Below are 14,653 nucleotides of genomic sequence, written 5' to 3'. Positions count from 1 at the left end.
ATCTTCCACATGCCAGGGCTGAATTAAGGGAGTGGCACTGGAAGTGAGGAAAGTGGTTTTGAGATAGAAACAAAAGGATTAAAAGTGGATTTGGAAATCATGGGAGAGGGAGGAGTCAAGGGTAACATATGGGTTCCTGGCTTCAGCAAGAGGTGAGGAGAGGAACACGGGCTGAGATACAGAAGTCTTGGGAAGGGTTTGGTTTAAAAGGAGGAACATGAGTTCAGTCTCAGGCTCGTCCGGGGTGACAGGTCTCTGAGACAACTAAGTCAAGGTACGACAGACTGCCGGGTTGGGGGGTCGAGAGAACAGAAGCAAAGTCTGAGCCGAAGTTATGCAGTTGGAGAGGGGCCGTCACCCATAAACAGTACTTAAGGTCCCCTGTCCACTCTGTTCCTGTATCCCATAAATATTTCTTAAATGATTAAGTCTTAGGGATTCAGAGGTAAAAAAGGTAATCACGGGACTTCCCTGACGGTCCAGTGGTTGAGGATCCACCTGCCAGCGCAGGGGACGTGGATTTGATCCCTGGCTGGGAAACTGAGATCTCACACGCCATGGGGGCAATGTGCCCGCTTGCCGCAACTACCGAACCTGTGTGCTCTGGAGCCCACGTGCCACAACTAGAGAGAAGCCCACACACCATAATAAAGGATTCCGTGTGACAAGCTAAGACCCGAGGCAGCCGAAAACAATATATATATATAAAAATGTAAAGGTCAGTCCCTGTCTATGTGGATCTCGCACTCAAGGCAGGCAGCTTGAGTGTGACAGACAGGATAGGGTGGTGGCTTTGAGCCTAAAGGAGGGAGGTCACAATGTGGACTTTGTGATGAGATCTGTAATATACCCCTTGGCAGGGAGGACCCCACTGAGAGCTCAACCTCCCTTCTGTGGGAAGGATAGGGGACACACCATATGTTACCTCTCTGCCCTCACATCTTCCATCCCAGGCCCAGTTGGAGGGCCCTTTGGGCGTAAGCAAATGGACAGAGAAGTGGGAGATGAGGGCTTGGGAGGAGGTGTGGTGTGGAGGTCTGGGGAGACACAGAGGCCCACTGGACAGAGAGTTGGGGGGCTGTCTATGACCTCAGTTTCTCACCCCTTCCAGTCCCAGGTAGAGGAACCAGTTGGCCGCCTGCCACTGGAGCCATCACCTGGGCCAGACATGAGGTGCTGGTGGCAGATTTTTGTCCTGTGCATCTTCTGGATGCTCCTCTTGTGGCTGATGGCCCCCTGCCTGGATCTGAAGACTGATTCAACACCCCAGAAAAAATGGATGGACGTGGCACCACGGCGTTGCAGCTGCCCTTGGTTCAAATTCAGGCAATGTGGCAGCCCGTCCGGGGGTCTCAACCACTCTGTCTGCCACCACACGGCTGGAGAGCGCTGGTTTGATGCAGGCTATGAGAAGATGAGGGGGTCCCTGATGGGAGCAGCAGAGTCCATGCACCCCGGTGCTGTGCTCTGGTGGTCGGTCAGTGGTCCACACTGGGGCGTCCCATCCTGTCCTCCCCCGGGCCCAGGTCACCTCCCACTTTCCGTCCCAAACCCCTGCCCTCAGCCCTGACTTAGAGTGCCTCCCATCTTCACAGCTTCAACTCCTGATCTCCCAATGGAGGTCCCACCCACTCAGATCTGCTTCCCTTCCTCCGGGAGCCAATACCTGGGTCTCGGCACCCCCATCTCCTCTCTCCTGCTGTTTTCAGGACCTGAACGCAGCAAGTGAGCTGGGCAGAGTGTGGAAGAAGCTGCTCAAGGTGATTCCCCGACCCTCAATGAGCCATTTTGATCTCTTCTGTGGGACTTGTGCCCTGATGGGGAATTCGAAGATCCTGCAGGCTGCCAGTCTCAGCAACAACATCAACCAACCCAGCATGGTCTCCAGGTGGGCCTTGAGGAGAGGGCAGGGGACTGGATGGCCAGACCTGCCCCCAGAGTTCTTTCAGTTTCTACTCTCTTTCTCAGGATGAACCAGGTCCCTGTTCAGGGCATTGAGCTGCTGGGGAACCAAACCATGAGATGCTCCGTCTCCCACAGGAATGCCAGGGGCCAGGGTTCTTGGAGGCAGGTGCTGCTGCTTCTCCTGCAGCTCTTTGATCTCGCATGGACTTCAGATGCTCTGAGTGAGGAGATGGTGGTCTGGGAACCCAGACATTCTTAGTATGGCAGGTAAGGGGAGGGTACTGCAGCGGATGACAGAGGGGCCTCCAAGGAGACTCTCTACTGACTTACTGGGCACACCTGCCAGACCTTCCCAGGTCTCAGGGGCTGCTGAAACCCCTCCACTTCCTAATTCTGCCTTAGATTTCTGAAGGTGGTCCAGTTCCCTAGTAGAATGGAAGATAGAAAAGACCAGGTAAGGGTTCGACGGGTGGGAAGATGTGGTTGTGGGCTGCTGTGGGCTGGGACCCAGGTTGGCCACCTCCTCTTCCTCTCCAAGTCCTGGTGATCAGCCCCACCTTCCTCAAGTACAACTGGGGCAACAGGCTGAATTAGAGGGTCACTCTCCATCTTGGGGCTCATGGCTCTGTTCTGTGCCTTGCATACCTGTGACTCAGTTAAAGAGTCTTGTCCTTTCTTCACTTAAAACTTTTCCCTGCTGGTGGTCCAGTGCTTAAGACTCCACACTTTCAACGCAGGGGATGCAGGTTTGATCCCTAATTGGGGAACTAAGATCCTACATGCTTTGTGGTGTGGCCAAAATATTAAAAAAACAAAACAAAACTTTCCCAGCTATGCCTTCAGCACAGAGTCTAAAAGTTTCTGCCCTCCAAGACCCTGTGTGGTCTGACCCCATCGCCTTTTCACACGCTGATCCCTCTGCCTGGAATGCCCTCCTCTTGTCTCCCCAAAGAACCTTCTCTTCCCCCAGTACAAAGAGAATCGTATGATGCTCTTTTCTGGGGTCTGGGGTCTGGAGTCACACTGTGTGCTCAGACTCTGTCTCCCCTGGGGAAGGTGAGCTCTGTTCAAGCTTCAGGAGGCAGCTGGTCACCCTTGATGTTGAATGAAGGGTGGTGGGATGAAGACAGGATTCAGCCTGCTGATGCATATATCCCTCTCTCATCCACTAGGATTCCCGCTTTGGATCTGGATCAGAAAAGCAAAGGAGGTGGTCCCCTTACTGAGAGGATATTAATCAGACCAACAGAGATTCTGTCCATGCTCAGTAAGAAGCAGAAATGGAGGTCAGCTAGAGTGGACAAGCTCGCTGTTCACACAAGTCCACACAAGTCCTTGTCCTTTGGGCCTGAATGCAGGGGAGTCTTGGAGTTGCAGCAGGACTCTGGGGACGTTCAGGGATAAAGGTCAAGAGGAAATTGTATAGTGATCAGTCTGGTACTGAATAAAATCCTGGCCTGATTCTCCTACCTTCGGGGACAGTGTTGGGGAGGAAGGGCCCGACTTGACTTTCATAGCTCAGGGACAATATTTGCATTAATTTCTATGCCTGGTCCCCTGGATCATGCAGGTGATGTAAATTTAGAGCCAGCTCCATGTCAAGTGCAGGCCCAGACTGAGTCTCCAGAGAAGTTCATTTCCCATTGGACAAAAGAGATAAGCTTGCTTATATCACCCTATGTCGGTGGGTGATTTTTTTGGGGGCCCAGCTTTTCACCAAAGATTCAGCTCTTTGAGGTTCCCAGTGTTTTGTGGGGGCCTCCGTTCTGATTCTCTGCCTCCCCTAGGATCAAGGTCTTCTGCTTCATGGGCATTAAACTTTTAAGTTTCTGGGTAACCCCTTAAGCATCTTAAGCACTCCCCATACTGTTTTTTCAGTTCTCTTTTCATTTCTGGCATCTAGGGACTTCCTGTTTTCTTTTAACCTCTGGTCTGCATTTAAAATACTTTTTATTAAACAATATAGATGTATATGCTTGCAAAATTACCAATTAATTCAGGAAAGATAAACAAGACATTTGAGTGGTAGTTGCCTCTGGGGAAGAGACTGGGTAGGAGGGGAGCAAGAAAGGGACGGAATCCTTCTTTTTACTTACTTTTTATACCTTTTGGACTATGTACCACAGACCCATATTATATATTCAATAATAAATATAATTTTAAAAAGTTAAAACTATGTTTTGACCAGCAGACTGGATTTTTATTGTAGGAAAGTTTTTAGGTTATCTTTTTCTTCATTAATTTGCTAGATCTGGAGTCAAAACTAAGTCTTTGTAGCTCTTCTGCAGTTCCATGAACTTGGTTAATATGTGATAAGGTCAGTGAGTTCTATGGGCAGTGGCTCAGTGCCTCATTCCTATGGAAAATAACCTGGCAGTTCATCAGAAAGTTAAACATAGAATTACCATGTGAGCCAGCAATTCCACTCTTAGGTAGGTTCCCAAAAGAAATGAAAACATGTCCACACAGAAACTCGAACCCAAATGTCTATAGCAGTATTATTCATGATAGCCAAAATGTGGAAACATGCATTCATGTTAAGTCGCTTCAGTTGTGTCCAGTTCTTTGTGACCCTATGAACTGTAGCCTGCCAGGCTCCTCTGCCCATGGGACTCTCCAGGCAAGAATACTGAAGTGGGTTGCTATGCCATCCTCCAGGGGGTCTTCCCAACCCAGGGATCAAACCCACGTCTCTTACATCTCCTGCATTGGCAAGCAGGTTCTCTATCACTAGCGCCACCTGAGAAGCCCAGGTTACAGTCCATGGGGTCTCAAAAGAGTCAGACGTGACTTAGCGACTAAGCAACAACAACCGGTAGCTTACAACAACAGAAATTTCTTCTCTTACAGTTCTGGAGGCTAGAAGTCCAAACTTCAGGTTGATTTCCTTTGGGAGATCTGAGGGAGAATCTGTCCCATGCCCCTCTCCTAGCTTCTGGTGGTTGCTAGCAATTCTTACCATTTTGGTCTTGTAGACAGATACAGCAGTCTACTCTCTGCCTCCATCTTCACATGGCACTCTCCCTCTGTGTCTTCTCTTCCTACATTTTCCTTTTTTTTAAAATAAGGACACCAGTCATTGGATTAGGGCCCTTCCTAGTCCAGTATGAACTTACTTTAAACTGCAAAGACCCTATTTCCAAACAAGCTCACGTTCACTGGTACCAGAGGTCCAGACTTGAAGCTAGTTTTTTGGAGGCAGACACAATGCTACTCACAATAGGCAGAATAATGACTTTTTTAGACATACAAAAATTTAGAAATTTAATTTCTTACATAGCTTTTTTTCCTAGGGAATTTTAATGAATGATAAGAGTAAAGTAGTCCTAGTTTACTACTAGATTATATAGGAAACAATGTTTACCTAGTTGCAATATTATAAACACTGATAACAGACATTTGACTTTCAGAATCAGCCTATAATCCTCTGCCATTCAGTATGGTGGAAGAGCAAGTGAAACATATCTAGTGTAAGTGAGAAATTGAAAATTTAATTAAATTAATTATTTTTGGGGGCTGTGGCACACAGCATGTGAGATCTTAGTTCCCTGACCAGGGATCGAACCCATGCCGCCTGCAGTGGAAGCATGAGGCCTTAACTGCTGGACCACCAGGGAATTTCTAACTTAATTAGAGACTTTCCCTGACCTTCCAGTGATTAAGAATCCATGCTTCCACCACAGGAGCTGTGAGTTTGATTCCCTGGTTGGGGAACGAAGATCCCAAATGTGGCATGAAAAACATACAACAAAAAATTAATTTTAAACAATCTAAAATTTAAGATGAATGCAATTCAGTTTTTGGAACACTTCTAAGTAGGTATACTTGTTATAACTGGAGTATGTAGATCTACTTTTCATGTAAAAATTTTTTTTTAATTTTTTAAAATCTATAAATCATGTATTTTTGATGAAAACTGAGTGTTCAAATTTAGATATACTGTGAGTACTGTGAGTGTAAAATACAATTCTTATTTAGAAGACTTAGTATCAATAAAGAATGCAAAATTTTAATATTTTGTATTGAGAACATGTTGAAATGATAATATATAGACATACTGTGTTAAATATATTATTCAAATGTATTTCCTCCACTTCATTTTATTTTTTATTAAACTACAGCCACTAGAAAATTATACACGTGGCTCGGCATATTTCTTTTGGATGGCATTGCTATAAACAAAGCATGTGAAAAGTAATGATACAACAGATTGCTTACACAACAGAATCTGAACGTTATCCTTGATGATGTAAACTTTCACATGCCAATGTTGGGAAGTACAAAAAGACAAAAATTGGCAAATAGAAGTATACAGACACGGGGCTTCCCTGGTAGTCCAGGGGCTGAGACTTTACGCTCCCAATGCAGGAAGCCTGGGTTCAATCCTTGGTCAGGGAACTGGAACCCACATACTGCAACTAAGATCTGGTACAGGCCAATAAATAAATAAGTACTTAAAAAAGGGAAGTGTACAGACACAATATTCTCATCTCAGAGAACAAGGCTTTAAGAAATCTTGTCTTAAAAAAAGAGAAATCTTGTCTTGAAGTGACAGAATGAGAAATAGAGATGAGAGTCCAATGTGCAAAGTCACAAAGTGAGCAAGTGTTTATTATTAAACATAATGATATGATTATATACAGCAGGTAGTCTGCATGTAATATCATGATATGGTGGTATAAGCATATTATTTAGAGATATGGAAGCAAATGCCCGAAGCATAGTTAGGAGTCCTCTGAGGAGGGTCCACAGGGTAAGGAGTCAGAGAGGCTGGGAAACTGCTGCTCCACATTAAAAGTCTTTCTGAATTCTGCGATTTTTTGGGGAAAAGTTTTCAAACATTTATCTTGGTAACAATCTTAAAGGAAAAAAAAAAGAAATTCAGTTCCTGAGAGATTTCAAGTGTTGACTACACCAAATATTCACTTTTGTCAAAATGGTAAATTCTCTCTGAACAGAAAAGGTCCCAGGGCTTCCCCGGTGGCTCAGACAGTAAAGAATCTGCCCTGGAGAAGGAAATGGCAACCCACTCCAGTATTCTTGCCTGGAAAAGTCCATGGACAGAGGAGTCTGGCGGGCTGAAGTCCATGGGATTACATGACTGAGTATGTGTGCACGAGGGTGGAGGGAAATGGGTTGGTAGCAATAAACTGGTAGAACTGAAAAAAAAAAAAAAAAGAATCTGCCTGCATTGCAGGAGACCCAGGTTCAATCCCTGGGTTGGGAAGATCCCCCTGGAGAAGGGAATGGCTACCCACTATAGTATTCTTGCCTGGAGAGTCCCATGGACAGAGGAGCCTGGTGGGCTACAGTCCACGGGTTCAGAAAAAGTTGGACACGACTGAATGACTAACACACACACAAGCGGTCCCAAATGGCCCCTTCTTTGCCTTCTGATCTCCTGTTCCTCCACACCAGACTTGGCACATGGCCACTGCTCCCTCACCCTCCTGTCCCCTTGAGCTTAAATCCATACCTCCTTTGTCAGCCTGACTCTGGGCTGAACACCAAAGTGTGTGTTGGTGGGGATGGGGCATTTGTCAAGATGCCTGTGCAGAGGTCACAATGCGTTCTCTGTGATGAGGTCCCCAGATATAACTGGGCCGGTGTGAAAGACCTCACTGGATACCAATCTCCCTGGGAGACCACCGGACTCACCAACTGACACGTCTCCTGTCCTTTCAGCCTCTAGCCCAGGCCTTGGCAGAGTTCTTTCCAGTGCTTAGCAGGTGGCTGAGGAGGTGAGAGGTAAGGTGTTGGGAGGGTGTATGGTGTGAAGGGTTGGAGAAGGAATGGAAGCTTCTAGGACAAGGGACGCTGGGGATGTCTGATGACCCCAGCCCCTCCTCCTCCCCAGTACGTGGTGTCAGAGCCAATCTACTGCCTGCTGGGGCACCAGCGTCTGGGCCAGAGATGAGGGTTCAATACCTGAAGCTGCATCTGCTAGCCACCTGTGTGCTTACCTTGTGGCTGATGGTCTTCCTTCTGGACCAGAAGTCTAACCAGAATGACAATCGTAAGATGCCCAGAAATCACTCAAAGACCTGCGACTGCCCCCAGAACTCTTTAAGAAAGTGTATCTGTAAATCTGAGGTCCATGAGTGCTCCACCTGCCTCGGCATTCCCGGAGAGTCTGTCTGGTTTGACGAACGCTTTGAGATGGACATTGAGCCCCTGATGAGGTCAGAAGTGCCCATGTCCTCTGATGCTTTGCTACTGTGGTTGGTCAGTGCACATTCTTGGTCTCTGTCCAGTCCCCACCCCCAACCCCAGGCCCTGGCCATCTCTTCCTCCATGGCCCCAGGCTCTAACCTTCTTCTCTAGGTGGTGGGAGCCTGGGAAAAGCCCCTACATATCTCCCTCCTGCATTCCTATGAACTTTAGGGCATGGAGTCAGAGGAGTTTGGGAATCAGAATCAGCAGCCACCCGAAGGGCCTTCCACACACCCACTGGACCGTGTGGGGTGCCGGACCTGTGCAGTGGTTGGAAACTCAAAGTTCCTACGGGGCTCTGGCCTCGGCCTAAAGATTGACCAACATGATGTGGTCCTCAGGTGAGTGCAGAGTGAAAGGTGGACACCGGGAAGGTCACGACAAATCCTCCTCCTCCACAAAACGTCTATCCTGCTTTTCTTTCCAGGATGAACCAGGCGCCTGTCCAAGGCTTTGAGGCAGACGTGGGAAAAAAGACCACTGTGCGTGTTACGTACCCCAGGATAGACAGCCCTCAGGATCCTGGTGCCCAGCTGCTGCTGCTTCCTCTGAATTCATCTGGTCTGCAGTGGGTCATGGACATGGTGCAGAAAGACAGCATCATTCAGAAGGCAGAAAATCCTGGGTATGGCGGTGGAGGGTAGGACATTGTAAGGAGGATAGTGGGAACTCTGGAGAGACCCTTGCTGGCTATCAGGGCACCCCCCAGGCTTACCTAAGTTTGGGGACAGCTATGTCAAATGATGCTGAAACTCCCCCACCTCAATCTTGTTTTAGATTTCGGATAGTCCAGGTCCCCCATGGAAATAATGAGAAGAAAGACAAGGTGAGGGACCCAGGAGGGAAAAGGGGAAGGAGTAAAATGCAGTGGGTCGGGTTGGGCGGCCACTGGATGGACCATTCAGAAATGGACCTCCTCCATTTCCCCAGGTCTCAGTGATCAGCCTGAACTTCTTCCAGTACGTCCAGCAGAGATGGCTGAGAAAACACGGTCACTTTCCATCTCTGGGGTTCATAACTCTGTTGTATGCCTTGCACACCTGTGACCAGGTAAGACATGGTCTGCGATTCATAGAACTTTATCCCTTTGCCACTAAAAGTGCCTGTTTTCCCAGGGACTTCAAGTTAAGTCCAAAGTTGTCTGGCTGGTTTTCAAGATCCTGCATGGTCTGACCCTTCCACTCCCCTCATCTCTACCAGCACTCTCTATGGGCTTCTCGGTTCCCCAAACAGCCATCTGCCTCGGGCCTTTCACATGCTGTCCCCCTGCCTCCAGTGCCCTCCTCTTGTCTCCCCAAGGAATCCTCTCTCTTCCTTCAATATGATGAGAATCAGCTCTCTTTCCTGGGCTCCGAGAGTTGCTCTGTGTGTTCAGAGTCTTCCCCGGGGAAGGTGAGCTCTCTTCTCCCAGCTCCAGGAAACAGCCTGTCACCCTTCATGTTAAGTGAATGTTTGCTGAAGGAATGCTCAGTGGGCGTGGAGGCAGAGTGGGATCCAGCCTGCTAACCCAGAGCCCTCTTCTCTCTTACCCCATCTCCCAGGTATCCTTGTTTGGTTTTGGGACAGACCAGCTCATGAGGTGGTCCCATTACTGGGATGATAAATATTGGTTCAAGAGCAACATGCACAGTTTTAAAGAAGAGCAACAGGTCATCCTTAAGCTGCAGTGTGAGGGGAAGGTTGCTGTTTACAACTGAGATGGCCTGCAGCCAGTTCAGCCCACTGGAGGCCCCCGGAGGCTGACAGGTGGTCAAGAGGACCTTGGCGTGTCAGAGAGGGATAAGGGCTTCAAAAGTACCCTGGGTGAAGATCACTCTGCTATAAAACTCCACATGGTGACATTAAAGGACTACTTTCTCTTCTAGATTCTCAACAGTGAACATTTCATTATGTCACATGTATATTTTTACCTTATCAAAAAATAAAATTAAATGAAAAAGAGGAAAAAGCAAAGGTCGGGAAGATCCCCTGGAGAAGGAAATGGCAACCCACTCCAGTATTCTTGCCTGGAAAATCCCACGGACTGAGGATCCTGGTAGGCTACAGTCCATGGGGTTGCAAAGAGTCAGACACGACTGAGCGACTTCACTTCACTTCAAAGTTGAAAACACATTAAGTGAACCCAACTATACATCAAATTGCTAACATAATCACCAGGGAAAGAGGTAGCTAAAATTCCTTTAGAATTCAATACACTGTATATCCTTTGTAGCATAGATTCTGTGGACAAAAAGAACCACAAAGAAATTTTAAATTTTACTCAGTAGGCTTTTATTATAATACGGTAATACTGTAATTTATTATAATATTATAAACTATAATAAATATCATAGAATAAAGTAAATAAGTAATTTTGTTAATATTCAGTTCAGTTCAGTTCAGTCGCTCAGTCGTGTCCGACTCTTTGCGACCCCATGAATCACAGCACGCCAGGCTCCTGTCCACTCACCAACTCCCCGGAGTTCACCCAAACTGATGCCCATCGAGTCAGAGATGCCATCCAGCCATCTCATCCTCTGTCGTCCCCTCTCCTCCTGCCCCAATCCTCCCAGCACCAGGGTCTTTCAATGAGTCAAACTCTTCGCACCATAGGTGGCCAAAGTATTGGAGTTTCAGCTTCAGCATCAGTCCTTCCAGTGAACACCCAGGACTGATCTCCTTAGGATGGACTGGTTGGATCTCCTTGCAGTCCAAGGGACTCTCAAGAGTCTTCTCCAGCACCCACAGTTCAAAAGCATCAGGTTCTTTCGCGCTCAACTTTCTCATAGTCCAACTCTCACATCCATACATGACCACTGGAAAAACCATAGCCTTGGCTAGACGGACCGTGTTGCCAAGTAATGTCTCTGCTTTTTAATATGCTATCTAGGTTGGTCATAACTTTCCTTCCAAGGAGTAAGCATATTTTAATTTCATGGCTGCAGTCACCATCTGCAGTGATTTTGGAGCCCCCAAAAATAAAGTCTGACACTGTTTCCACTGTTTCCCCATCTATTATTAGGAACCAAATACAAAATCAGACAGGGAGAGTAAAACTCCTGGGACGTTATGAATTCAAACAGGAAATATCACTATGAGCTCAATTTTATGTTATGTTTTATGGTAAAATATACATAAAAATTGTCATTTGAAGGTATACAGTCCAGTGGCATTAAGTATATTCACATTGTGTGCAACCACTCCCATCTCAAACTCACAATTTTCAAAATACGTTGTCTGTAAGTCCAAAAGCCACCCTAAGATCCCAGAGACAATGATCAACCCTGGAATGTGGATTTCATTTTCTAAATACTTTTTCCCACTAATCTTTCTAAAAGTTTCAGACCTGGACAAGAAAAGTACAAAAAAAAAAACCCTGCACATCAAATATGGGACAATTTGAGCATCAAAAATAGCAACTGTCACAAATGAGTCACAGTGGATGTATAAAAATCCTTGAGTCCATATTGACACTCAAAGAGAAAACAATCAGAGGAAACTATTATATTAAATGGGAGTGTGAGAGAAGCATTTATCTTGCCTTTTTGGTAGAAACAGTATTCAAGGTGAGCCAAGAACCTCAGGTAATGAGGGTTTTCAGTCACTGGGTATCCAAAACACATCCACTCCATTTTTACTTTGGCCGTCCAACAACCACATATAACCTGACAAAATGAAAACATCCCTGGTACAGCTGAGAGCATATTTACCTGCTTCCCTAAGGGCACAGAAGTGTGCTCGGTGTCTGGCTCAGACCTAGAGTTCAAGAATCCCCAAAGGTGTGGGCAGTGCACTTGTCATCATCTTGTTGCAGATAACTGGACCCATATGGCATCATATAATCATCATTTAGAGGAATAAAGTTATCCATTATAAAAGCAGACTTTAAAAAACTGGTTGCTCCCCGGAAAGTGGTTAGAAAAGAATGGAGTGGGAAACTGCTGCCTTCTTTTCTATTTAATTTTCAACCATGTGTGTGCAGTTGTTTTCTTGGAAATAAATGAAATCAAGGGTATTCCCTGGGTCCAGGGATTCCCTGGTGGCTCAGATGGTAAAGAGTCTGCCTGCAATGCATGAGACCTGAGTTTGATTCCTGTGTCAACAGGATCAGGAAGATCCCCTGGAGAAGGAAATGGCAACCCACTCCAGTATTCTTGCCTGGAAAAATCCCATGGACAGAGGAGCCAGGCAGTCTATAGTCCATAGGGTCACAAAGAGTCGAACACAACTCAGCGACTTCACTATAGGGTTAGGACACCGTGATTTTACTGCTGCAGCCCTGGGTTCAATCCCCGATCAAGGAACTAAGATTCCACAAGGCTCGTGACATAAAAAAGCGAAAGCAAACTAACCCCACCCCCAAAATTTGGTCGGATAGAAGTTTACTTTAACCACATTACATTTTCTTGAAGGTTCTTTGTTCAAGAGGGAACAAAGGCCCTTCTTTCCCCTCTCTGCCTCATACTTAACAAGTTCGCTTTGGGAGTAGCCAGCACCCCCTCAGAAAGGCACCACATCAGCCTTTCTCGCCTTTTTCATTCCTGTGCCCACTGTACTTGATTCCATGCCCTCCCTCATCAGCTGAACCCTGGGTTGAATGCCAAGGTAAAGGCAATCTTACCCACAAAGCCTACATGCAAAAGCTCACAGTGTGACCTGTGTGGTGGGGTCCCTGATACTACTGGGCTGGCATGAAGGATCCCGCTGGGCATCAACCCCTTCTCCTCTGGGGAGGTCACAGGTTACATCAAAAGCACCTCTCCCCTCCCTCCTCTCAGCCTCCAGCAGAGCACCCTGCAGGGCTCAGCAGGTGGCTGGGGCGGTGAGAGGTGATGTGTTATAAGGAGGTGTGGAGAGCAGGGTTGAGGAAATGATGGAGGCCATGGGGCAGTGGATACTGGTGGAGTCTGTGACCACAGCTTCCTCCTTTTCCAGTGCCTGCTGTCTGAGTCAGCCTGCCTCTTGGTCTGTGAGCTGCCTCAAGGATAGGAATGAAGTGCTCATGATGGGCTCTAGGCTAGTGTGCTGTCTTGATGCTCACATGTGTCTGGTGCTTCTGCTCTTTGGGCAGAAAAGTCTCACCTGATGGGCTGGCTGGTGCAACTCCCAGAGTGGCCATTGCTCCCAGGACCCACAGGTGCAGCCCTTGACGCCACATACCTGGTGTACCCAACTGGCTTGGCAAACACTTTGAAAGGGTCCTGAAGCCCTCTCTTCCTCCAGTATGTGCTGTGATGCTCTTCCTGGCCAGTGAGTCTCCTCCTGGCACCCAGGTCTGCTGTTTCTCTGCCTCCAGGCCCTGGAGGTGAGCTCCTCCTTTCAGTGTGTGTTGTGAAGTTCTGTGACACACAGTTTTGATGAGTATTTGCCAAATGCATGAAAAGTTGGATTAGGAGCAGGGGGGAATCAACCAGCCCATTTGATCTCATCCACTGGATTTTCCTGTTTGGGCTTGGGCGGACTAGCTGAAGGGGTGGCCCCGTATACAGGGAGGAGAGCTAGAGGTGAAGACTCCTGAATGGCTTGCAAAGCACCATACAACAGCAGAAGGCGAGAAACTCCACCAGCTCGTGTATGAGACGACTCTTAGCCAGCAACCAGCCTCAGACTCTTGGTTGGATTGGAATATGAAGATACAGGAGAGGGAATGACAGGGAACCAAGACAGGGGGTGCAGGAACAATGTATGGGTTATCAAGCCCTGAATAAGACCTTCCCCTGACTCCTGCACCCCAACTAGTAGCAGTAAATAACTAAGGAAGAACTAAATTTAAATACACATTCTTACCCTCTCCTGCCTCCACACAAATGACCACTAGCTGAGTGAGTGCCCACACTCAGATGGACACATGACTGTCTTCACTCATCTCTCTCCTCTGACCCTTGATCTATTCAAGGGGGTCAACTCTTTGCTTCCAAGTTCTTCCACCTGTATCAAGCTTCAGGTGCTATGAAGGCATATAAAGAGCTGGGGATGTTAATGACAAAGGACTAAGAGGTCATAGGGCTTCCCTGGGGGTCCAGTGGTTAAGACTTTGCTTTCCAGTGCAGGGGCTGTGGGTTCTAACCCTCAATGCAGAGGTGTGGGTTTGATCCCTGGTCGGGAAGCTAGGACCCCACGTGGGGGCAAAAAAAAAAAAAAAAAGGAAAAGAGAGGTCATAATGTCCACTCCATGCTGGGCTGCCAGTGTGTCAGGTGAGACTCTCAGCGGGGCCAGAGAACACAATCCTTTTTTTATCTGGAAAAGCCTCACTCCTCGCCATCACCTCCGTCAGGGTCTAGGCAAACCCTTCTGGTCCCAGGAGCATAGAGGAGTAAACTGCAGGGGGCCAGGTTCTTGAGACCCCTTGTTCTTGTCTTTCCTTCTCCCTCGCCTGCTTTCTCAGCATGGTGAGCAGAGCTAAGCCTGCACCCCAGGATCGAGGGGAGGGGGGAGGGATCTCATGGCTCAGAGAACCCTGATGGCCCCTGCTCCTTCCTCCTCCCTGCCTCTGCTCACCATCCCCCAGGCTCTTCAGGACTCAGCATTTCCATGTTGCTCAGGTAGATCCTTCCT

At 47.5% G+C, this 14,653-nt stretch overlaps 1 protein-coding gene across 1 annotated transcript; it reads left to right on the top strand.

Annotated features, from left to right (window-relative positions):
* The first annotated feature begins 1,168 nt into the window (after positions 1 to 1,168).
* C10H20orf173 (chromosome 10 C20orf173 homolog) lies at positions 1,169 to 2,360 on the top strand. The gene is made up of 4 exons (XM_043480583.1): positions 1,169 to 1,477; positions 1,710 to 1,888; positions 2,041 to 2,172; positions 2,308 to 2,360. Exons 1-3 carry the CDS (start codon positions 1,169 to 1,171, stop codon positions 2,162 to 2,164), a joined length of 612 nt encoding a protein of 203 aa, XP_043336518.1. The 3' UTR covers positions 2,165 to 2,172; positions 2,308 to 2,360.
* The last annotated feature ends 12,293 nt before the right edge of the window (positions 2,361 to 14,653 follow it).

This window comes from Cervus canadensis, chromosome 10 (assembly GCF_019320065.1).
Source record: "Cervus canadensis isolate Bull #8, Minnesota chromosome 10, ASM1932006v1, whole genome shotgun sequence".
Taxonomy (NCBI): Eukaryota; Metazoa; Chordata; class Mammalia; order Artiodactyla; family Cervidae; genus Cervus; species Cervus canadensis.
Note: the sequence above shows the minus strand (reverse complement) of the source record. Positions and strands in the feature narration are given on the sequence as shown.

Coding starts and splice junctions, on each gene's coding strand:
- C10H20orf173 (XM_043480583.1), top strand. CDS start 1,169: ATGAGGTGCTGGTGGCAGATTTTTGTCCTGTGCATCTTCTGGATGCTC. Junction 1,478..1,709: donor GTGCTGTGCTCTGGTGGTCG/GTCAGTGGTCCA, acceptor TGCTGTTTTCAG/GACCTGAACGCAGCAAGTGA. Junction 1,889..2,040: donor CAACCCAGCATGGTCTCCAG/GTGGGCCTTGAG, acceptor CGTCTCCCACAG/GAATGCCAGGGGCCAGGGTT.